Raw genomic sequence first — 24,750 nt, 5'->3', positions numbered from 1 at the left:
TGAAGCCCTCTAGCCCTTTTCTAAAGGACACATCCGACCAAAGCTTCTAGGTTAGAGGTAACGTGTTCGGCAATCCCACAAAATGTTTGAAGTATTTGCTAATGTGTACTTTGGATTCTTTTAAGCTTTCTTTTGTGGTGATAGAAATAAATAGCAGTCAAATTGCTAATAGCTATTACTTGGAATAGGGAACATTTTCCTAGAAGGAACCTTGTTAATATTTTTGGGGGGCAGAACCAAGACAGGTCTTGAGTCAGAAAGATCTAATTGAAATCCAGACTCAAGGCACTAGCTATATGACCCTGGGCAAGTCACTTAACTTTGTTCGTCTTAGTTCCACATCTGTAAAATGAGTTGAAGAAAGAAATGACTCCAAGGTCTTTGGCAAGAAAAACTCAAAGGGAGCCACAAAGAGTCAGATACAACTGAACCACTAGATCAACCCTATGTCAGACTAGACCACAGGGGACCCTTTAGGACAGTGAGTGGCAGAGTGCCCAGTCCCCTGGCCAAAAGTGGCTATTATTATTAAGAAAGACAATAGATTGAAACTTTTGGAATGAAGCCAAAGTAGTCTTTAGTGGAAAAAAAAAAAATATATATATATATCCAAAAAGTAATCAACAAAAGATAGAAACAGAAGACATCAATAAATCAAATATGCAACTGTTACAAAAAACAACTACTAGAAAATGAAAAAAGAGCAATGACATCACAATATTGGCATAAGATGACCAAATGCTATTATGTGGTACAACTCCAAACATCCTCCATACCTGCTGCTTTGTAACTCACCAGTGGCTGCAGGACTTCAAATTTAAGGGAGGCAGACTTGCATTGACTTGTCAGCTTCACTATCAGATTGGCCAAGATAGCAGTAAAGTGGCAAATGTTGCAAAGGTTGTGGCAAAATTGGGACACTAATGCATTGCTGGTGGAGTTGTGAACTGATCCAAACATTCTGGAGGGCGATTTGGAACTATGCCCAAAGGGCGATAAAATTGTGCAGACTCTTTGATGCAGCCATAGCACTTCCAGGCCGGTATCCCAAAGTGATAAAAAGGGGGGAAGGGCCTACTTGTCAAGAATATTTATAGCTGCTCTTTTTGTGGTGGCAAAGAATTGGGAATGACCGAACAGACTGTGGTACATGTTGGTGATGGAACACTATTATGCTGTAAGAAATGATAAGCACAATGATTTCAGAAAAAGCTGGAAAGATCTGCAGGAACTGCTGCAGAGCGAAATAAGCAGAACTGGGAGAACATTGTACACAGCAGTACTGGATGATGATCATCTGTGAAAACTTAGCTAATCTCAGCAATGCACTGATCTGGGACAAACCTGAAAAGACTTATGATGGGGATGCTATCCACCTCCAGAGAAAGAACTGTTAAGAGTCATCTTTCACATCAGTGTATTTGTTTTTATTTGGGGGTTTTGGTTATTTATGTATGTAGTAGTAGTCTCTCGGTAACTGAGGATGACGATTGTCTTTGTGCGTTTTTGTGCAAAAAGACACCTGTGCATGAAGATTTAAGTGGAAAAGTCGATGCACAGAGACAGTCCCACTCTCTCAGCGTTGGAAGCCTGGGTCCATTGGCATGAAAAGTCGTTACACCTGGAGACTTCCTCAGCTGCATTGGATGGCCGTGTTGTCCTTTGTGCTCCAACACGCCCTGAGCACTCCACAGTGCTTTGCTGCGTCGCCCTCTCAGCCGTTGAACCTTCTTGTTGGTTTCTTCCATCTGTTCTGCTGAAGCAGTCTTCACATGCTGGGTGAGCAAAGCCCTGGTTCACCAGGGGTCGATGACCCGATGGCTACCCTCACAAGGTTTAGCCAGCCTGTCGAAGCCATTGCCCGGGGTGTGGCCGCTGCCGCATGCTAGCAGCTACTGGGAGCCACAAGTGAGAGCTGGGTGTCAGAAGCTGGAGAATGAGTGTGTTTCTAAAACAAGGACTAATATGGAAGTGAGTTTTGCATGACAAAAAAAATTTTTAATTGAAAAGAAAAAAAGAAAACAAAAGGATGTGCCCTTAGAAGAGCAGTGTACTTATGGCTCCTTGTGGTTAAGAGATGAACTCTCAAAAGTTCCCCTACAAATAACCAGTCCCAACATTCCCAAAGAGGCCAAAAGCATAGTCTGCAGCATGTCCCTGCTTTTAAAGGATAAGAAGAAATGTACCCTTTCTCAACACCACATACACACAGAAATTCTCTACCAAGGATGTTCCAAAGTTTTGTCTAAACTCCAAAGAAGCATTTTTTTGATTGCAGTAGAGGAATTCTATATATACTAAATTAGGGAGAGGAAGAGAAGTAAAAAAGAGAGACATTTAGAAATATAGAATTTATTTTTGTCGAGTTTACAATAAGATAGTTTAACATTCTTTACATCAGAAAACAATAGATAATACTTTTCATTGTGTTTAAGAATTGCATCATATTGCTAACAAACATTGCTTATGCTGTGTGAGTTGGGAAATATTCCCCCTTTTACTCTTTTTTAAGGCTCAGTTTTTTGAAGTGATTTTATTTTTTCAAACTGTAGAGGCATGAAAAATATTCCTACCTCACTGTTACGAGTGACAACATGTTTCCACATTTATGCTTCTTTTAAAGATATTCATTGTGACTTCCTTTCCCTGATCCTAACAGGAAGGTTTATTTGTCTATTAAACAAACCACAAATCAAGCCAGTGGCAGACAAAATAAGGGCTGAGAACAATAGGAAGAGGCAGTTATAGGTATGAAAGATGCTAGTAGATTACTGGTATGGTGCTTTTTTTCAATAAGCACTCTTAGATTCAATTCGCTTTTCTATGTTGTGTACATTTGGTGAGTGGAGGTCAATGAATACTATTTCTACTTCTAACCCAAAATATGTACTTTCACAGCATTGTATGGTCGAAGAGCTCTTATGAAAATTCCCAAATACTTTATGTTCAAATTTTTGGTAAAGGGATTCAAGTTTGCCAGGATACCAAAGAAACTGTACCTAACAAGTATTTGGTTTCTTGTTTTTGTTTTCTGGGTATGGCAGGGAAGGGGTAAAAGCAAAGTAGATCAGAAAGAGAATTCTGGCTATCCTTCTGGAATTATTATAAACAAAGAGTTCCAAGAAACCTTAGAAAGTGTCCTACTTTCCTTTTCAAGATTTACTACATAAGCATTTCAGTCCAAAATTAATTATTCAAAGGAGTACTATTTTAATCCTTTTCATTTTAAAAAGGTGGAATCTATTTCATTCCAATAAACTACCATATAATTCAGTGGAATGAGGTTATAATGAAAAAAATCCATTTCTGTGTTCTGCCATTGGCACAGAGGAGAGGTTGCTTTCATTTTGGTACTCATTCAGACTCTGTATTTATAGACCCATTTCCAACTATCATCTTGCTATAGTTCTTCTGCTGCTCTTCCTTCAAAGTATCTTTGACCTTGGCTCTCTTCAGACCTCCGTCCCTGAAAACATAAAACAGGAATAAATAAGAGACAGGGCTAAGCATCAATTTAGAAGGATTTAGGGTACTGTATCTTTAAGTTACAGGCAGGTAGGTGGCATAGTGGATAGAGTGCCAGGCCCAGAGTCGAGAAGATCCCTCTTCTGAGTTCAAATCTGGCCTCAGACACTCAGTTATGTGACCCTGGGCAAGTCACTTAAAACTGTTAGCCTCAGTTCCTCAGCTATTAAAAATGAGCTAAAGAAGGAAATGGCAAATCAATACAGTATCTTTGCCAAGAAAACTCCAAATGGGGTCACCAAAAGTTGGGTACAACTAAAAAACAACTTTATGCTACATAAAAGTTGCTAATATGAATTCATAGAGAGAATTCCACACTGATGAAATGATACATATGCATGTCCCAAAATACTTAAGGTCATTCACAAACTAGGAAGATGTGGTCTAGCTCCACAGAAAGAAGCCATTTGTATTTCACTGGCCAACAGACTAAAAATCAGGGGCCACTCAAAAAGTAAAAAGCCACTTAATTTTATTAATATAGAAAAATACAAATATTTCATTGATGGCTATTTATATGAAGAAGGTATATTATGGGTCCTAGTCAATTAGGTTTGCTCACAAGTCTGAGAGTTATAAGTAGTCTACTTGTTTTAGAAAAGAGGGGGAAAAAATCAATAACATGTAGATACTAATGATTCTACAAATGCCCTTTGTTCTCTGTACCACTTGTTTGACAATAAATTGTTTATTTCATTGGGCTTTTTAATTTTTTAAGAAATATGGCTTTTCAACTAACATGGCCATATAAGGGACCTGGAAGACCTCAGATACTCCACAAACACTTTTGTAAATCTTTAAAAATAAAAGAGCAACAGAGAAAGGCCTTGGGCAAAAATCAAAGTTAAGGCACCAAGAAGTGGAGTCAAAACCCAGGAATTGCTACAGGAGGTTGGGTCTAGTCTTAGCTGCTGCATCTAGAACCAAGTAGGGCTTATTCACAATTATCTAAGACTATGAGAGGGGGAAGAGTATGACGCAAACACCAAGCATCAATCCAGAAATTGAGATATCAGTAGACAGAAGAAAATACTAACTACACTGAAGTACTTTGGATTGAGAAAAGCTCAAGAGGTAAACACAAGTCCAGCAGAGTCATAGAGAAAAAAATCATTACCTGGCCACAAAGACTATACATATTTGTCTGCCTATCTTGATTTATTTCTCCAATTATATATATATATACATATATACACACACATATATATGTAATAAATTAAGTTAGGAAAACAAACACCCAAGAAAAGCTCTAAAAATGCACCAGAAGGAATAACAGAAAAGAAAACCAAAGAAAAACTATAAACTCCTCTATTTAGTCCAAGATTATGCAAAAACACTGTCAAAAGTGGACCAAAAAGACCATAACAGAAGATATGTAGATTTAAGTAATATAGAATTAAGGTTAGGCAGAATAAGACAAAGCATGGATCCAGTCCAGGAGTCATGGCTAGGCCAGGGTCCAGGTAGTTCAGAGTCCAAGAAGGGAGAAGTGGGCTATTAATAGCATGACCAAAATAATAAGAAAAAGAAGAGAAGGAAAAAGTCACTTTTTTTCTTAATATTCAGAAGAAAGAAAAGAAAATAGACAAGTAAAACAGCTTTGAAAGGAGTATGTTGAATTTATTATATACTGAAAAGGAAAAGTGAGCTCTACATACTAGTCAAGGTTTCAAATACAAGCTCCTTTTTTCTGTTCTGATTTGTATAAGGAAATGATTATTTTATTTGTTATTTATGTCCAGAATAAAAACAAATTGAAGAAAAAAAGGAATATATGAAGTTTGCCAAAGAAGTAACATAAGTAATCTAATTACAATTAGTAGTTTACATTAGTAAACTTGATGTATTTCTTTCCCCCCCCCCCCCTCAGTTTGCCTCTACTTGTGCTTAGCACCGTGCCTGGCACACAGTAAATTCCATAGTGCAAACAGTAAGTAAACATAAATAAATTATTATTATCTATCTACCTACTTAGGTCAATAAGGATTCTGCAATCCCATTTCAGCTTTATAATTTTAATAGCAATTAATCACGAAAGCTAGGAGAGACTGAGTTTATCAACAGATATTATCTTTTTCCTAATCTAATATTTTAGACTTTAAACACCAAGGAAGGAAGAACTAGTAAGCAACCTTATACTTTAGATATTTAAATTTAATCAAGCAGTCACTAAGATATATCAATGCTTAACAAAAATCCACTTAAAAATATATATTTATATGCATATAAATATATAATACATATTTAGGATGTTATACCATGGGCAAAAAAAAATAAATAAATAAAACTTGTACTTTAGCCAAAAGGCTACTTTAGAGCAATTTCTAAGCTTCAATTACAGGAAGGATTATAAGTAATGCCCAACATAGGGCTGTGTGTGTAAAAGTTCATCAATAAATTAGCTTGTGTGCAACTTAGAACATATTTTTCCAAAGAAATTATGTCATAAATGGTTCTTAAGTATTCAGGTCAGATCACAAAATCCTACTTAATAAATCCAAAATGTAGTTCAATACAACTAGCCTAAAATCTGGTTCATGACAAGTTGGACAATGCAAATAGTAGGAAGAAGTTACTTGTCTGGAGTCAAAGCCAGCATAAAGTCAGATTTTAAAATCAGAGAAGCTTTGTTTTTGGCTCTCTGAAACCTCTTCTTGAACTTTCAACTGCTTAGTACTTATTTTTTTCTCTTAGTTCCATGATCTAATCCTTCTACTTGGGCTTATTATACTATCTTCCTGCTACTGTCCCAAATTATCTACTTTACCTTCCTCCAAAACCAGTAACCTTGTCAGAGGTAATGTAATGTAGAAAGTAGATATTGTTTCATTCCACAATGAGCTTCTGTAGCAATCTTCTTGTCTGCTTTTGACAGTCTTTTTGCAAAATCTTGGATTAAATAGAGTTTATTGTTGTTTTTCTTTGATTTTCATTTTTGTTATTCTTTATAGAGCATTTTTAGAATTTTTCTTGGGTGTTTGTCTTTCCATCTTGATTAGCTATCTTGTAGGTGTATCTCTTTGTAGGTGTATCTTGTAGGTGTAAGTTGAATTTCAGGTAGCATTTTTTAAAATCCTTCACAATTCAATTAACATAATTGAAGATATCCATAAATAAACCAGACATATGGCTAGAAATTTTTCCCTTAGTGCCAAATTTCCTATACAATTTCCATTTTTCAGTTTTCTTCCTTCCTGAACAATTTTCTGAACAGATTCTCAACAGTTAATGCTTATATAGGTTTGTCAAGCTACTTCTTCAAAACATAGCTCTGAGGGATAGTTTGTACAAGTATTATTATGCATATTTAACAGATGAGGAAACCAAGACTCAGAGAGATTAGTTTTCTTGAAATCAGGAAGATATCCAATGGCAGAATTAGGATTTTAATCCTTTTGCCTCTAGTGCTCTTTAAAATTCACCATATTACAATCATTCCCAGGATATCTAGTGGGGTTGATAAAAACACAGGGTGGTTGTGATACATGATAGCCATTTTAATAGCAATGACTTGTAGATAAATTGACAAGTAAATCAAGTTGGGGACTGCCAGTACGTGTAACCTTAAATACAGTCCTTCCAAAGATGGCAGTGAATTATGGTAGAAACAATAATGAACTTAGAACCAGAAAACCTGGGTTTCATGTCCTGGGATTAACCCTCATTATCTATGGAACCCTGTGCAAGTTCTTTAACCTCTGGTAGCCCCTATTTCTTGACCTGTAAAATAAAGAGGTTGAGCTAAGTCATCTCGATGGTCCTTTCCAGTTTCAAATCTTAGGATTCTAGAAATCTGGCAAAAAAGATTGGTCCTAAAATTCTGATTCTAATCAAAACCACCAACTGCTTTCATTAAAAGTAACTTTACTAAAGGCACGATCCTCCCAAGGAACTATGATTTCCTCATGCCCTAATAATGATCCGATCATACCCAACCCATCTTCTTGAGTTGCTATAAGGAAAAAAAATTCATCCCCTAGTAAAGAATTAGGCTTCTGATGATGTGCCTGGAGTTAGGCTGGTTACTCAGAGAACAGAGAAAGTCTGTTGAAGGATTCTACTTGAAACCTTGCAGAATCTGATAGGGGTTTACCTACAAAGTGATCCACTGGCAAAATCTTCAAGAACTCAGCATTCAAGAAGTGGCTGGGTGACTCAGTGGATAGAGAAGTAGGTCTGGAGAAGGGAGAAGTTTTGGGTTCAAATCTGGCCAGATACTTTCTAACTGTGACCCTAGGCAAGTCATTTAACCCTTTACCATTCCTCTGCCTTGGAACCAATACCTAGTATCAATTCTAAGACAGAAGGTAAGGGAGAAGAGAGGGGAGAGGAGAGAAGATAGGGGACAGGTGAGAAGAGACTTCAGTATTTATTCTCCCTCAGATTAAAGTCTTAGTACAAGAATTTAGGGTTCAAAGAAGAAAACTTAAACATTTTAGAATGTTCTTAGACAACTTAGTCTTACCAGGGAAGTTCAGTCAATCCTCCTTGCACAGCAATAGCAGATTTAACCCTGTTTGCAAACTGTACTGCATCTTCATCTTCCTGTAAGGAAAGTTCAATGATTAATTTTCAAAAGGATTATTTTACAAGATTTATTTAGAATTATGACACAGTTGTTTTTAAAGAAGGCAACTTTACAATTTATACAGCTAATTTATAATTTGGGTCAGACACACACACAGAGACACAGAGAGAGACAGAGACACAGAGACACACACACACACACACACACACACACACACACACACACACACGATATAAGCATTCATTCACCTTTTATCTCATTTAAATACACAGCAGAGCTGTAGAAGAAAGAGCTAGCTATAAGAAAGTAGCTTGAGTTTCATTTATGGTCTTAGTCAAGGTACAACTTTCAGTAATAGCTAGGTCCATAGGTCAATGAAACTAACAGTTATCACTAGTCATATATCCAATGGCTCAATATGTCATGATTTTATTTTATTGGTTTCATCAATTAAAACATGGAGTTTGAACTGCTGAGACGGCATTAAGCAGTTCAGCGCTGGCAAACAGGTCCCTCCAGGTTTCTCGGGGTTAATCTGGTCAGAGTAGCAAAGATCAAACCTTATCTAAACCCTACCTCTCTGGTCATTGGGGGCAGGTACCACACATCACAGACTATGGCCCAGCTGGTCATCATTCGTAGCAAGTAGTTCACCATGTTGTACTTACTACTATTCCAAAAGGCATCACCAAACTGAGGGTTATACTGCAAGAGAAGGAAAAAATGTAGCTTTGTGAATTTCTGAGCAAATTCTAATCTTTTTATATAGCTTCTGGGGATAGTAGCCAAAAACATCCACCTGATCCCACCAACTATTTAAATATACAAAACCAATCTATTCAGCAATTTGAACTGTTATAGCAAAAAGGAAAGAACTCTGAATAAGAGGCCAAAAAAATATAAAGTTCTTTCTTTTGATAGAGCTCCCCCAAACCCAGTCAAGATTGACCCCATAATCTGTTTAAAGCATAATACTAACCAGGCCAAGATTAAAAATTTGTTCTGCATAAATCACCTGACTTTCCAAAGTAAAATGTTCTATTTCTAAGCCCCAGACAGAACCACAAAACTCAACTAGTTGTTTTTATTGATTTCTGTTACTTCTTATAAAGGAAAATGGCACTAAAGTAACAACGTATAGTTGGCTTCGTTTAAGCCGTTGTGCCACTAGTAACAAACACTAGCTTACAGGTCCTTCTGAAACAATCAGGAGCATTACTTTTCACATCCAAAGCACAACATAAATACTATAGTAAAATTGTAGCAAAAAAATCAATCATTTTCACTTAATCATGTTTTCTGAGTAATGTACCTTTATTGCAACTGGATATATAGTTCCTCCTATTTCAAAACTTCCCTTTTTAAACATCATGACTGATGTGTTGTTTATACAGGTTCCTAGCCAAATGGAGACAAAAAAGAATTTGAAAGTTACTCCTGCTTTTAAAACAGTTATCCAAGTAATTCCTGAAAAGTGAATTTTGTTCAAGACATTATATACAACCATAGCCATAAAAGTCAAGTCTTGTTTAAAAAGCAGAACAAGAAGAAGCAACATTTCTTGTACACTTAAGCTATTTCAACATCATATTGTGTTGTACTAATTCAAAACAAAAAAGTACCCAAAGCCCAAAAGTAATCCATCTGGCAAAATCTATATTTTCCACACCATTAAATGAAGGACTTAAAAGGTCAGAAGGCAACATACTTTAAAAACTCTTAAGTGACATTTAGCAAACCAAGGATGATTTGTCTAGGAACTTCTAGAAAAAGCACAACCAAAATGGACATCAGTGAGAAAGTAAGAAAGCAGCTGTTCTTACAAGTTTGTGGAGATCTAAGTTATAAGAATTCCCAGAAGGAAATTTTCCAATGGTCCCAGACCTCTATTCTTCTTCCCTGTTTTAACTCAGTACTTAAGTACTAAAAGATAGTAGAGTAATTGTTGTTCTTACCTTCAGGGAAAATTAAAATGGGCAATTTTTTCTTATCAGCAATGTGTTCTCTTAACCTAAGAAGAAAAAAATCAAACTAGTAATTTAAAAACAATCAGAAAGCCTTTCCATATTCTTTGTAAGAATACAAGAATTTAAAGGAAAAAAGGGAAAATATAAGAAGCAGATTGCAAAAGAAGGAACTTCTTTCCAAAACAAATATAAAATAATCGGTGTACAGTATAACTTCCTGAAAACTGCTTTTTGTGAATCTCATGTTGATGTAGTAGAAAACAAGGAATTATGAAAAACTAAGAAATCAGAAATGACAAAGAGGAAATCAAATGATCTTTTTTTTGGGTAGATTGTTACTCTCTTCCTCTTTTGTTAATAATCACAATTTTATTCTCCTTTCCATCACTGATATTAGTATGCTAATCCAATTTATTTCATTGTTGGAGTTTTTTTTTTACATATTTAACTCTAATTTGTCCAGAGTATTATAGTATATGGACATGAATGTTCTCCATAGTAGACATGCATTATCCCAATAACAAATGGTGAATCCTTTCTATATCATGATGTTAATTTGGGTTTGCATTTGTTTGCTTCTTTCTCTCAACATCTATATATCATATAGATATAGATATTTTATCTTTTTATAGATAAGATATAAATATCAATACATATCTATCTATAAATTGTTCTCTTCTTAAACAACTTAACCAACCAAAAGCCATTTGGTTTTGATCAGTATTACTAGAGAATCTTTAAAAATTTCATAGGGAAAAGTTCACCATCATAATGTATTATTGTTTAATTTAAATATAATAAATAAAATTCCTTTTGTCTTTACATTAGTTATTTCTGGGGAGAAATGGGGACTGTCCTTCTTCTTAATTTCCTTTCTAAGAAAGACAAGCAATTAAGCAAAAACAGTGACCGTATGTGACAATATATATAACTTTCTGGCCAAGTAGGCCCTCTGGCTTTCTCTCTTGTATTAAATTGTCTGTCTGTTTTATTTATTTTTAAACCGTTACCTTCCATGTTAGAGTAAGTACCAAGTAATGGTTCCAAGGCAGAAGAGTGGCAAGGGTTAGGCATTTGGGGTTAAGTGGCTAGAAAGTGGCTGGGGTCACATTTGAACCCAGGACTTTTAGGCCTGGCTCTCTTTTCACTGGACCACTTAACTACCCCAATTTCATTATTAACCCACTTAGTTTGAAACTCCAGTCCTGGGATTGCGCTATCTTCATCATCCATCTGGCCTCCAATCATCTGTCTGTCCAGGCATCTGACCTGATACTACACTTTCAGTTCTCTTTTTGTTCAAAGCACAGTAGGTAAATCAATACTCTCATTCCTTTGAGTAGCTGGGTGGCATGATGGAAAACAATGGGTAGAGTAGGCCTGGAATCAGGAAGATCTGAGTTCAAATCTGATCTCAGACATTTACTGGCAGTATGACAGACAGTGGGTGACTCAGTTAAATCTGTCTGTACAGTTTCTTCAACTGTCAAATGGACATAATAATAGTACCGGCCTCCCAGGGTTAAAAGGATCAAATAATCATATAAGCATAAAGTCTAGGACATGGTAGGCATTTAATAATGTTTCCTTCTTTCTTTTACAAAGAGCATGTAGGATGACCATCCTACCCAACCTTATCTACCTATTTAGTGCCATACCCATAGAACTTCCAAAAAACTTTTTTACTGAATTAGTAAAAACCATAACAAAGTTCATCTGGAAGAACAAAAGACCAAGGATATACAGGGAAATAGTGGGGGGAAAAAATGAGAAGATGGCCTTGCAGTCCCAGATCTCAAACTCTATTAGAAAGCAGTGGTCATCAAAACAATGTGGTACTGGCTAAGAGACAGAAAGGAGGATCAGTGGAATAGACTTGGGGTAAGTGACTTCAGCAGGACAGTCTATGATAAACCGAAAGATTCTAGCTTTTGGGACAAAAATCCACTATTTGATAAAAACTGCTGAGAAACTTGGAAGACAATATGGGAAAGATTAGGTTTGGATCAATACCTCACACCCAACACCAAGATAAACCCAGAATGGGTGAATGACCTGAACATAAAGAAGGAAACTATAAGTAAATTAGGTGAACACAGAATAGTATACTTGTCAGATCTTTGGGAAAGGAAAGATTTTAAAACCAAGCAAGAGATAGAAAAAAATCATAAAATGTAAAATCAATAATTTTGATTACATCAAATTAAAAAGTTTTTGTACAAACAAAAGAAGGGTTCAGGGAAAGGTAAATTCTTGTTAATTGTTAATTGAAAAAAAAAATTAAGGGGGCAGCTGGATTGAGAGCCAGGCCTAGAGATGGGAGGTCCTAAGTTCAAATCTGGCCTCAGACATTTCTCAGCTATGTAACCCTGGGCAAGTCACTTAACCCTCATTGTTTAACCCTTACTGCTCTTCTACATTGGTTCCAAGACAGAAGGTAAAGGTTAAAAAAAAAAGCATGTAAATCAGTTATAGTCCAACAGATAAAATCAGATCTCACTGTCTGATTCCCCAAACCAAAATTCCTTCCCTGGCCACCTCTCTCTATATATCCTTAACTTGCCTTCCCATTTCTCCCAACATAACTGGAATAAAAACAAGTAAAAACACTTTAACAAATATGCATTGGTCATGTGCAAAAATGCACGTGCATACAATGTTCTCTTGGTTCCAGTTATTTCATACTTTCCCCCTTATCTTTATTTTTTTATCTTTTTTTATTGTATATTTTCAGATTGCCTGTAGATACAATTTTAATAATAATTTTCTGACATTTTATGATCCATGTTCTTCTTGCCCTTCCTCCCTGAAATAATAGGCAATATGATACAGGCTGTATATGTGTTATCATGTAATACATGTTTCCATGTTCATGTTGTGAAAGAAGGTACATATCCCTTATACTAGAGAAAAATTCATGAAGGCAATAAAGTGAAGAATGGCAGGCACTGGAATGCAATCTGCATTCAGATTCCATCAGTTTCTTCTATAGAAGTGGATAGTATTTTTCATCATGAGTCCTTGGAGTTGTCCTGGATCCTTGCACTGCTGATAAAGAGTTAAGTCATTCACAACTGATCATCATACTTTATTGCTGTTATACACTGTTCTCCTAGTTCTGATCATTTCACATTGCATCACTCCATATTAAGTCCCTCTAGGGTTTTTTTGTGTTAGTCATGTTCTTCACTTCTTATAGCACAAGAGTATTCTATTACAATCATTTACCACAACTTGTTCAACCATTCCCCGGTTGATGGATATCACTTCAGTGTCCAATTATTTGCTCAAAAAGTTGCTATAAATATTTTTGTACATGTAGGTCCTTTCCCCTTATGTTTGATCTTTTGGGGATACACACCTATTCTAATAATAATATTACTGGGTCAAAGGAGAAGCAGAATTGTATTGCCCTTTGGGCATGGCTCCAAATTGCTCTCCAGAATGGTTGGATCAGTTCAAAGTTCCACCATCAGTATATTAGTGTTTCAATTTTCTCACATCCCCACCAACATTTGTCATTTTTGCTTTTTGTCATATAATCCAGTCTTATAAGTATGAGATGGTAACTCAGTGGTTTTTAAATTTGCATTTCTTGAAGTAATAATGATTTGGGGTATTTTTATATGGCTAAAGATCTCAATTTTTTCACCTATCTTTGACCATTTATCAATTGGGGACGCCTTGTATTTTTATAAATTTGAATAATGAAATGAGGTTGCCATAAAAACTTGCTATAAATTTCCCCCCCAGTTTATTGTTTCTCTTCCAATCCTGGCTGCATTGATTTTGTTTAAGCAAAATCTTTTTTCATTTAATTATCTATTTTACATCTTACAATGTTCTCTAGGTCTTGTTTGATTATAAATTCCTCCCTTATCCAGAGTTCTTACAGGGCAAACTACTTTATGCTCCTCTAATTTATGATATCACCTGTTTTTTCTAAATTATGTATCCATTTTGACTTTATCTTGGTATATGGTGTGAAGTGTTCATATATGTATAGTTTCTGCCATATTGTTTTCTATTTTTCCCTGCAATTTTTCTCAAATGACTTCTTATTCCAAAAGTCTGGATGTTTAGGTTTGTCAAACTCTTAAGTTACTATGGTCATCTACTACTGTATGTTGTGTGCCTAATATATTCCATAAAGCACTCTATTTCTTAGTCAGTACCAGATTGTTTTCATGGTTGCTACTTTAAAATACAGTTTGAGATCCAGTATAAGCCTTCCTTCATATTTTTTCATTAATACCCTTGATATTCTTGGCCTTTTGTTCTTCCAGGTGATGTTAAATGTTATTTTTTTCTAGTTCTATGAAATAATTTTTGGATAGTTTGATTGGTATCACAATAAACAGGTAAATTAATGTAAGTAAACATCTTATAATGGCTCCTATGAACAATTAATGTTTTTCAAGTTATTTAGATTTGACTTTGTGTGAAAAGTATTTTGAGGTTGTGTTTCTTAAGTTGTTGAGTTTGTCTTGACAGGCAGATGCCTAGGTATTTTATATTGTCTATAATTATTTTAAATGAGATTTCTTTTCTACTCTTGCTGTTGAACTTTACTGGTAGTATAAAGAAATGCTGGTGATTTATATATTTTATATTCATAACTTTGATAACATTTTTTTGATTGTCTTTTTGGTTGGTTCTCTAAGATTTTCTAAGTTACACCATCATATCATCTGCAAAAAGTGGCAGCTGCATTTCCTTCGTTGCCTATTTTAATTATTGCCATAGCTATCATTTCTAATACAAAATCAAAAAGTCGTAGTGATAATGGGCATCTTTGTTTCACCCAGAGGTAAGGTTTCTAGCTAATCCCCATCACAGATAATGCTTGCTGGTATCTAAGACATGTTATTTATCATCTTAAGGATGTTCTATTTATTCAAATATTCTCTAATGTTTTAATAATTAATACTTAATATTATATTTTGTCAAAGTTTTTTCTGCATCTTTTCTGATAGTTGTTTTATTTATATGGTCAATTATGCTGATAGTTTTCTTAATATTGAACCATACCTGTATTCCTGGCATAAACCTCTTCTGGTCAGAGGGTCATCTCTGTGGTATAATGCTGTATTCTCCTCACTAATATTTTATTTAAAATGTTTGCATCCACATTCAGTAGAGAGATCTAATAGTTTTATCTATCTAATAGTTTTAATAGGGGTCTATAGTTTTCTTTCTGTCTTTTCTCCTCCTAATTTTGGTATCATTATCATATTTGTATCATAAAAGGGATTTGGCAGAATTCCTTCTTCAGCTATTTTCCCTAATAGTTTCTATAGTATTAAGATTAATCTACTGTTTAAATGTTTTGTAGAATTCACTTGTGAATCCATCTAGCCCTAGGCTTTTTTTCTTAGGGACTTCGTTGATGACTTGTTTGATTTCTTTTTCTGAAATAGGGTTAAATTATTTTATTTCGGGTTCTGTTAATCTGGGCAATTTATATTTTTAAAAAATATTCATCTATTAAAAAATTAGCCACTTTTGATCTATTTTGTGTTTTTTTTCCCATAAAACCAGCTACTGACTGTCTTATTATTAGTTCAACAGTTTTCTTTTAATTTTATTAATCTCTTTCAATTTTTTAGGATTTCTAATTTGGTGTTTGAGGATCTTTGGTTGGCATCTCCTCAATTTTCAGTTCTGCTATAAACAGAACTGCTATAAATATTTTTAGGATATAGTTTATTTCCTTTTTTCCTACTCACTTTGGGAAATTGACACAAATGTAGTATTGCTGAGTCGATGAGTATATACATTTTATAGTTCTTTTGGCATAATTCCAGACTGCTCTCCAAAATGGTTGGATCACTTTATAGTTCCACCAACAATATATTGACATCACCATTTTTCCACATCCAATTGAGCTCCTAGTTCTTATTCTCTCCTTGTTCCTTGGAGGACAAAATAATCTTCCTAAAGTGCACATCTAATCATATCTCTTCCTTGCTCATTGACCATGCCTCTTGCCTGCTCCAGAATCTCCAGTACTTCCTTGCTGCCATGGGGAGAAAATGCATACTCCTTAGTTTGTCATATGAAGCTCTTCAGAGTCACCATCAGGCTTACCTTCTTGAATTATTTCATGCTACTTCTTTTGACACACTATATTTTGGCCAAACTGTCCTGTGTGGCATTCTATCTCCTGTGACCCTGGAGAAATCACCTAATTTCTCTGAACTTCAGTTTGTTCATCTCTTTAGTTCCTAAGATGCTACTGGTGGCAGTAACTCCTAGTAAGAAAATTCCTTCTAATGATGCAGTTCTGCCTCTGTTCTACAACTTATCTTGGGGGAGGGACACTCATCTGTAAAATGGGGATGATATAATAATAATACTTCCTCACAGGATGACCGTGAGGACCAGATTGAGGTAATGAACATAAAGTTCTTTACAGGCCTTAGAGCACTACACAAATGTTTGTTATTAATGATCACAGCTCCCATGGGTTCAGTTATCCCTTTGCAGGTGACTCCTAGATCAATGTATTTTGTCCTAATGTTTCTACTGAACTACAGTACACATCACCAGCTTTCTGTTTGATACTTCTACTTTTTTCTTTAAGTATCTCCAATGCAAATTTCCCCAAAAGTGGGTACAGCACTAGACTTGTAGTCTCACTTCAGTAGTATGGCCCTGAATGGCACTCATCCATTTGAAGCTTCTGTTTCTTCATGGGGAAGGGAATTTGAACTCTCTAAGTCCAATCTTACTTTCATCTTTTTCATTTCTGTTAAAAGCACCACCATTCTTTTACTTACCCAGGTTCAGTACCTAAGAATCAATCAGAATATAAGTACCTTCAGAGCAATCTTAGTAAAGTGCCAAGACACATAAGTTAGGGCTTGATAAATCTTGCTGCCTGTCTAACTGTATATGGCAAGTAAGAGAGTATGGAATAGCTGAGGATATATATATACTTGGGTCCTGAACTTGAAGGTACCTCTCCTAATTCTTTAAGATAAGTTGTAGCACTGAAGGAGTTTTCTCATTACAAATTACTGATTCCACTAATATTATGGGTCTGGAGAGATGAACAATCTGAGGGAAGGAGGGAGGTGCAGAGGGAGAAAGGAAAGAAAGGAGGAAGGAAGGAATACACAAAATTGTGAGAAGATAAAGAAAAATGAGGGAAGCATGTCAAATTGATCAGGATTACTAGGGTCTTTGTTGGGATTCAGCTCCATGCCCCTATAAGTGTTAGTACTAAACTATAATGATGACTGCTTATTTTGTGGGAAATGCTATTTTTTTTTAAACATGTAGCATTTGAAAAGAAAAAATCAAAGGCAACCATTTGCCCTCAGAAAGTTTCTATTTTTATTCTGCTGATACCCTTGTCTTTTTCACAACAGAAATTGTGGGGAAAGATGAAAAAGCAAAAAAAGTAGGAAGTTGTGTAACTGATACAGTTGACTGAGTTAATAATGTTTGTTGAGGACCAACATTTAGACTATTTAGGCTATAATAAGGTCATGCTAATAGGCTTAAATACTATAATATACTATGCCACCATCAAAAGAGTGAATGTAGACTCTGATTTTCAAAAACTTAATAGGGAGAAAGTTTACAAACAAAAAAAAAACTTCTCCTGTCCTCCCCTTCCCTTTAGAGTCTTGTTAACCTTATACTTCTTGCACAGATTCTGTGATCCAGTGTCACTGGCTTCTTTTGCTGTTCTTCAAAAAATAAAAAACTATCCATCTCCTGCCTCTGTGCATTCTCAATGGCTGTCCCCCATGCCCAGAACTGTCTTAAAAAAAAAAAAAACAACTGTGTTGTTGTTTTGTTTTGTTTTTTTAAGAATAATGGTTAGCATTTATTTAGGAAAGCTGTGAACCGGGCACCCACCTGAAACAGACAACTTGATTACAAAAATGATGTAAGAAAAATGGGCAGGCCTAGTTCACTGGATATAAAGGTAAAAGGAAATTGCCAAAACCAGACAGTAATAGCTATAAAAAGGCACAACTTCCCTTTTCTGGCATACATTTGTAAACTTTTTTCAGGTTACCATGCACAAATTAAAAGCTATCTTAACTCTACAGGGGGAGAAGGAAAGAAAAAAAAAGAAAAACACGACCAAAAAAGTCCTAGAAAACATTTATCCAACCAGTTGTGGAAAATCACTAGTAGAATGTTCATGATGCAGATTCCTGGTAGCAGGAGTTGGGGTGCCATCCTCTATCTACTAGGAAGCTCTTTCCCAGAACTGTCTTCCTACTACTCATCTCTACCTCATGACTTTCTTCTTTTCCTCCTTCAAGTCTCAGTGAAAGTCCAATCTTCTGAAGGAAGCCTTTCCGATTGCTCCTTAATATTAGGGCACTCCTTCAGAGATTATCTCAAATTGATCCTGTGTATAACCTGGCTTACATGTATATTTTTTAGCAAATGGGTTAAAATCTCTCTCACACACATGTACATACACTCACAAAGTCCTATTTTACTGGTTATCTATTTCACTTTTTGGAAAGAAAGTAAGAGCAAATAGAACCTAAGTTCTAATATTTACATACTATTTAGCCCCCTTAGAAGCATTTCTTACCTTTTAGTCACTAGATGTCGGTCCTTCATTTCTGAACGTTCAAACCAAACATGGGGACAAGCTTTAACCATGGCCCTCTGAATGATTCCCATGAGTCCGCCATGAACCTGTCCAACCTGCAATCCATAAGTATATTAAGTATGAAATGCGCAAATTAAAAATACCAAGAGATATCTACAAAAGCCTTTTAGTAAACAGTTAAAAGTTTACTGCACTTTCCTATAGAGATCAAGTTTTTGTCTATAACCTTAGTATTGAAATGGCTGTTGGAAAAATGATCTAATGCACACAAAAAAATGGGAAAAAGAAAAGAAACAGAGCTCTATATAACAAAATTGTCAAGTTGTCCCAATATTTGGCCTTTAAACATGGAATAAGAAAAAAATGGAAACATTTATCTACAATTCCTACTTTAAAACAGTGAGGGCAAAAACTATGATACCATTTTATAAAAAAAGAGGAAATAATTTCAATTAAATTATTGTGACAGCATACCTTTCTTCTCCTAGCTATGATATTTCTGCTATAATTTATCTAATAATCATTCAACAGCAGTAGTTATGGCACAATTTCTGCTCTAAATGGTTTAATTTGCCTTACCAGTCAAACCAATTCAGGGTTCAAAATAACTATATTTACATGAACTTTGGCTTATAGGTTGTTTTATTGTTAGGTGTATCTTTGACATGCCTATGTTGTCCTTTGAGGATTACCAAGATAATTTTTTAATAATTCAGATTTTTTTTTGAGTTCATTGTTCTAAGTAAGATTGATCTGATTTAGAACTACATCTAACCTTGACAATCCCAGTTTGCCAAAAAAGAAAAAAGGGCAAGAAACTAATTGATCTGGTTCCAGAGTCAAGAGGGCAGAGTAGAACAGAGAAGCTCAAAGTCACCATGAGAATCCCTTCCAACCAATCTTAAAATAACACCACAAAATGAATGCAGGAGTGAAAGAACCAACAAGGAGACAGAGTAAAGTAACTTTTAAGAAGAGAAAAACCTAAAATATCAGAGAATATCTGGGACACTGGGGTAAGAGGGGAGGGAGCACAGCCAGCAAGAGGCTGTAACAAGGAGTAAGGAGCAAGCCAAAAGCAAGCCACATGATATCTGCTGGGCCAGGTTCTGAACCTGTGCCTATGGCAACATCCAGACCCTAAAACATCACCTGGGCAGAGAGAGGTCCAAGTTAATGCCCTCCCCTTGAGGTTCAAAGCAAACCTGTGGTGGGGTCTGGAATTCAAGCCCAGGGCAGTCATGCTGAAGCAGCCTGATCTGTGTAGGCTCAGAGTGAGGCCAGGAGTCCTAGCCTGAGAAGAGGACATAGATCCCAGTTTGGGGTAGTTGGTGTACCAAACTACAAAGGCTCAAAGGCAAGGCAGTTTGCTCTGTACCTGACCTAATCAAGCCCAGAGTGGAAAAACAGCTTCACCCAAGCCTGAGGCTACAATTTGATCTGTTCCTGATCTGATCAAGCCCACAGTGAGACCAAAAGCTTCACCCAAACCTGAGGTGAGAATTTCAGCCATCAGCAGTCTTGAGGGTTAATTGAATCAGCAGTGGGAGGTGGTTTTCAGAGCTTCCAGCCCTCAGGCCATCACACTATCTGGGTAAGATGTAAAACTGGTAGAAATCCAGAAATAAAGCTAAGGGTAGCATCAAGGAAGGAATGAAGCTTAAGAGGGTACCCTAAACAACCAGATAACAGAGCCAACCTATAAAAAGGTTGGAAAAATGAGTGGACAGGGGAAAAAAAGGCACTTAACTATAGATAAATGTTATGTAGACAAAGAGCAAGGCAAAGACATGCTAAGTCCAAAAGAAAAATATGACTTGGACACAGATTCTGGAAAAGCTAAAAGAGCATTTAAAAAGCAATTAAGAGAAGCAGAGGAAAAATGAGGAAAAGAAATGAAAACAATGCAAGAAGGAATGGGCCAAATGAAAAAGGAGTCTTAAAAACTGGAGGAAAATAATTTCTTAAAAAATTAGAACTAGTCACCTATCCAGCAGAAATGAGTATGGTCTTTCAGGAGAAAAAATGGCCATTCAATAATATAGAATATTTACAAGCATTCCTGAGAAAAAACAATACCTAAACAAAAAATTTGAAGTCCAAACATGAGACCTAAGAGAAGCCTAAAAAGGTAAATAAGAAAGAGAAAATTTAAGGGACTTAATAATGATAAACTATATGTATTCCTACATTGAAAGAGGATATTTGTAATTCTTAAATATTATTATTTGTAGTAGAGCAGATAAAATGAAGATAAAAGGAATATACTTAGAGAGAAGGTGGGGAAGCAAACTGATTATGATGAGATAATATGCAAAAAAATCAAGGGGTGAAAAAGAGTATTGCAATGAGAGAAAAGGGAAGGGAGAGATGGAATGGAATAAATTTCATAAAATAAAGAGGCATGAAAAGTATTACAGTGGAGGGGAGAATGAAGATGGTGATAGGCAATGCTAAAATTTACTCTCATCTTAACTGGCTCAGAGAGGGAATAACAACCATACTCATCGGGATATAGAACTATATCTTACCCTACAGAGATGTAGAAGGGGAATAAGACAAGGAAAGGGGGGGGGGGGTATTGGAGGGAGGGAGATGTAGGGGGGGATGATAAAAAGCAAAATACTGGTGACAAGGAACAGAGTAAAAGGAAAATGAGCAGGATCAAAAGGGGGAAATAAGATGGAGGGCAAAACACAATGATCATAACTATGAATGTAAATGAGATAAAAGCATGGATAAAATGGAAGTGGATGGCAGAGTAGAATAAAAATCAGAATCTTACTGTATGTTGTTTACAAGTAACACATCTGAGGCAAGGTGATACACACAGACTAAAGGTAAAAGGCCGAAGCAAAATTTTATGCATCATCTAAAGTAAAAAAGTAAAAAAAGTCATGATCTCAGACAAAGCTAAAGCAAAAATAGATCTGATTAAAATAGATGAGGAAGGAAATTACATCTTGCTAAAAGGTAATAAAAACAATGACATAATATCAATATTAAACATATATGCACCAAATGGTATAACATCCAGATTTTTAAAGGAAAAAAACTAAAGGAGCTTAAGGAGGAAATACATAGTAAAACTATAGTAGTGGGGGACCTCAACATTCCCCTATCAGACTTAGATAAATTGAACCAAAAATGAAGTAAGGTAAGTAAATTAAATTTTTGAAAAATTAGAGTTAACAGATAGCTGGAAAAAATTGAATAGGGATAAAAAGGAATATACCTTTGTAATATAACTGCAATATGAGGGGAGAGAGAGAATGGAGTTTTTCCTCCCTGCTGGGTCAGGACCAGAGTAAGGTAAAGATGGAGTTGAGTCATAGAGAGAGAGAGGATGGATTGTCTCCTCTCTCAGCTCACCCTGACAACCCCACTTTGCCTTTCCAGACATTAACTTCTGTTCCCTCAGAAACCTTGGCTAAATAAGCTTGATACATTTAGCTTTCCTCTCCCTGGGGAGAGAGATGTCACTTCCCTCCCCCCAATTTCAAGTCTCTCTCTAGATGTAATGGAGTCAGGGAGTCAGTCACTTATTCTTAAACTGTTTTATTCTAAGGGAACAAGATAAAGGATAGGGCAGATGAGTTTAGGAATGAAGCAGAAGGGAAGAGGGATGTAAGGGTAAATTTAGGGTTAAGACTGAATATAAATTTAATTGGTCACCAGGGATTTAATTCAAATCCCAAAATAAATACTTGTCAGTTAGGAAATTTTATGGTGGTTTAATTAATATAGAAGGAAGGAATTAAGAAGAGAGAGGGAAATGGGTATAGGATTTCTCTGACCTAGCCTGAGCCAAGGGACCTTCTAGCCTTTTAGGCCTAGGAGAGGCCTCCTAGGAGGATGGCGTTTTTAGGGAAACTAAAGGAGAAAGGAATCTGCCTAAACTCAGAGAGAGCTCAGTCAAGATGCCTCACCTGAACTATACTACTAATCTTCTCCCAGTATTGTATCAAGGACACTCACTGACAAACCTGGACAACAGCTGCAACTACACCAAGATGCCAAGTCGCTCAGCATGCTGCCCCCAGCCACCTCTCTGCGGAAAGAGCCAGAACCACCTCACCGCAAAAAGAGCTAAGAGAGGAAGTGACGCGAAATATATAGACTATTTTTTATATCACTTTCTGCATCTCACATGGACCAATGGTAGCTTAAGCTTGCCTTAGGACAGGTCAGGGGGTCTGTCAGTTGTTTCTGATTTGTCATTTGCTAGCACATGTCTGTCATAGGCCATCCTTCTCAATACTTAATCCTTAAGTAGAGGTATAGACATTCCTGTTTTGTTAGACTAAGCTAGACTGAAGTAAATCTAAAATTCAAAGAGAGCAGGGGGTCCCTAGACTAACTGAAATCCCTTCTCCCAAAAGCCTTGCAGATCAGGCTTTGTTGATCTGATCCCCTGGGGTCATTTAGAAGAAGTAGTTCTGGCTCTAACTGCCTTGGCAGCTGTAACCAGTCCAGGACTTTAGGGGATCTGGAGGAAATCTTTCTTCTAGTGAACAACTTCTAATCCTAGTCACTTGTTTGTCTTCTTGGGATATTGAGAGCAAGCTTTCACAGGAGGAGATAAGTGCTGGTCACTTCTCAGAGAGGAGAAGAATCTTTCCAACTGTCCAGTTCAGTTCACTTCCTCTCCTTTCCCCAGGATTCTCTCTCCTTCCTGTCCTTCCTCTATTCCTGCAGAATTCTCCAGCTTGCCAGATCTGCTTCTCTCTGTTCTGCTGGCAGATCAAGTCCAGTTCATCTCTTACACCTTCTTTTCAGAAGCTCATAGTACATATACAAAGATTGGCCATGTAATAGGGCATAAACAACATTGCAAAAATAAAAAAATGCATAAAAGCAAAAATAATGAATGCAAATTTTAAGATCATAATACAATAAAAATTATAATTAATAAGGGTTCCTGGAGAGGCAAATTAAAAATTAATTGGAAACTAAATAATCTAATTAAAACTGGTGGGTTAAAGAACAAATCATAGAAACAATTATTGATTTTATTGAAGAGAATCACAGACAACATATCAAAGTCATAGCCCAAAGAGGTACTCATGGGAAAATTTATATCCCTGAATGTCTATATCAATAAAATAGAGAAAGAGAAGATCAATGAATTGGGCATGCAACTAAAAAAAAACTAGAAAAAGAACAAATTAAAAATCCCCAGATAAAGACTAATTTGGAAAACCTAAATATTGAAGGAGAAATTAATAAAATTGAATGTAAAAGAACTATTAAGCTAATAAATAAGACTAGGAGTTAGTTCTTTGAAAAAACAAGTAAAATAGATAAAAGTATTGGTTAATTTAATTAAAAAAGAAGAGAATCAATTCACCAGTATCAAAAATGAAAAGAGGGATAACACCTCTAATGAAGAGGAAATTAAGGCAGTTATTAGGATCTATTTTGCCCAATTATATGACAATAAATATGACAATCTAGCTGAAATGGATGAATATTTACAAAAATATAAATTGCCTAGATTAACAAAAGAGGAAATGGAACTTAAATAATCCCATCTCAGAAAAAGAAATTGAACAAGCCATCAATGAACTCTCAGGGAAAAAATCCCCAGGCAAGATGGATTCACAAGTGAATTCTATCAAACATTTAAAGAATAATTCCAATTCTATACACAAACTATTTGACAAAAGAAGGAGGAGTCCTACCAATTCTTTTTTGGGACACAAATGTGGTCCTGAAATCTAAGCCAAGCAGACCAAAAACAGAGAAAGAAAACTATAGACTGATCTCCTTAAATGAATGCAAAAATCTTAAATAAAATACTAGCAAAGAGATTACAGCAAGTTATCACAAGGATTATTCACTATGACCAAGTGGGATTTATACCAGGAATTCAAGGCTGAAAAACATCTGCATAATTAACCATATCAATAACCAAACTAACAAAAATCACATCTCAAATGCATAAAAAGCCTTTGACAAAATACAACACCCATTCCTATTGAAAAACACTAGAAAGGGCCTTTGTTTAAATTATTAGTAGTAACTTAAAACCATTGTTACAAGCCTTCTCAAGATCAAGAGTGAAGCAAAGATACCCATTATCACCTCTATTATTTAATATTGTACTAGAAAAGTGTTATGGGAAAACAAGCAAAGCG

At 35.8% G+C, this 24,750-nt stretch overlaps 1 protein-coding gene across 4 annotated transcripts in view; it reads right to left on the bottom strand.

Annotated features, from left to right (window-relative positions):
• Nucleotides 1-2,336: 2,336 nt before the first annotated feature.
• Nucleotides 2,337-24,750, bottom strand: part of GPAT3 (glycerol-3-phosphate acyltransferase 3) — a 98,105-nt gene continuing 75,691 nt past the window's right edge. For all 4 annotated transcript variants that reach the window (XM_056803204.1, XM_001371098.4, XM_056803205.1 and 1 more), the window contains 6 exons: nt 18,590-18,705; nt 10,009-10,064; nt 9,366-9,451; nt 8,630-8,758; nt 7,991-8,070; nt 2,337-3,466 (listed from right to left, as the gene is read on the bottom strand). In XM_056803204.1, the coding sequence (XP_056659182.1) occupies nt 3,355-3,466; nt 7,991-8,070; nt 8,630-8,758; nt 9,366-9,451; nt 10,009-10,064; nt 18,590-18,705 (579 nt within the window). In that variant the 3' untranslated portion in view covers nt 2,337-3,354. The remainder of the gene's footprint in view (nt 3,467-7,990; nt 8,071-8,629; nt 8,759-9,365; nt 9,452-10,008; nt 10,065-18,589; nt 18,706-24,750) is intronic.

This window comes from Monodelphis domestica, chromosome 6, assembly GCF_027887165.1.
Source record: "Monodelphis domestica isolate mMonDom1 chromosome 6, mMonDom1.pri, whole genome shotgun sequence".
Taxonomy (NCBI): domain Eukaryota; kingdom Metazoa; phylum Chordata; class Mammalia; order Didelphimorphia; family Didelphidae; genus Monodelphis; species Monodelphis domestica.
The sequence above is the reverse complement of the archived record's forward strand: the minus strand, read 5'-3'. Positions and strand labels throughout refer to the sequence as shown.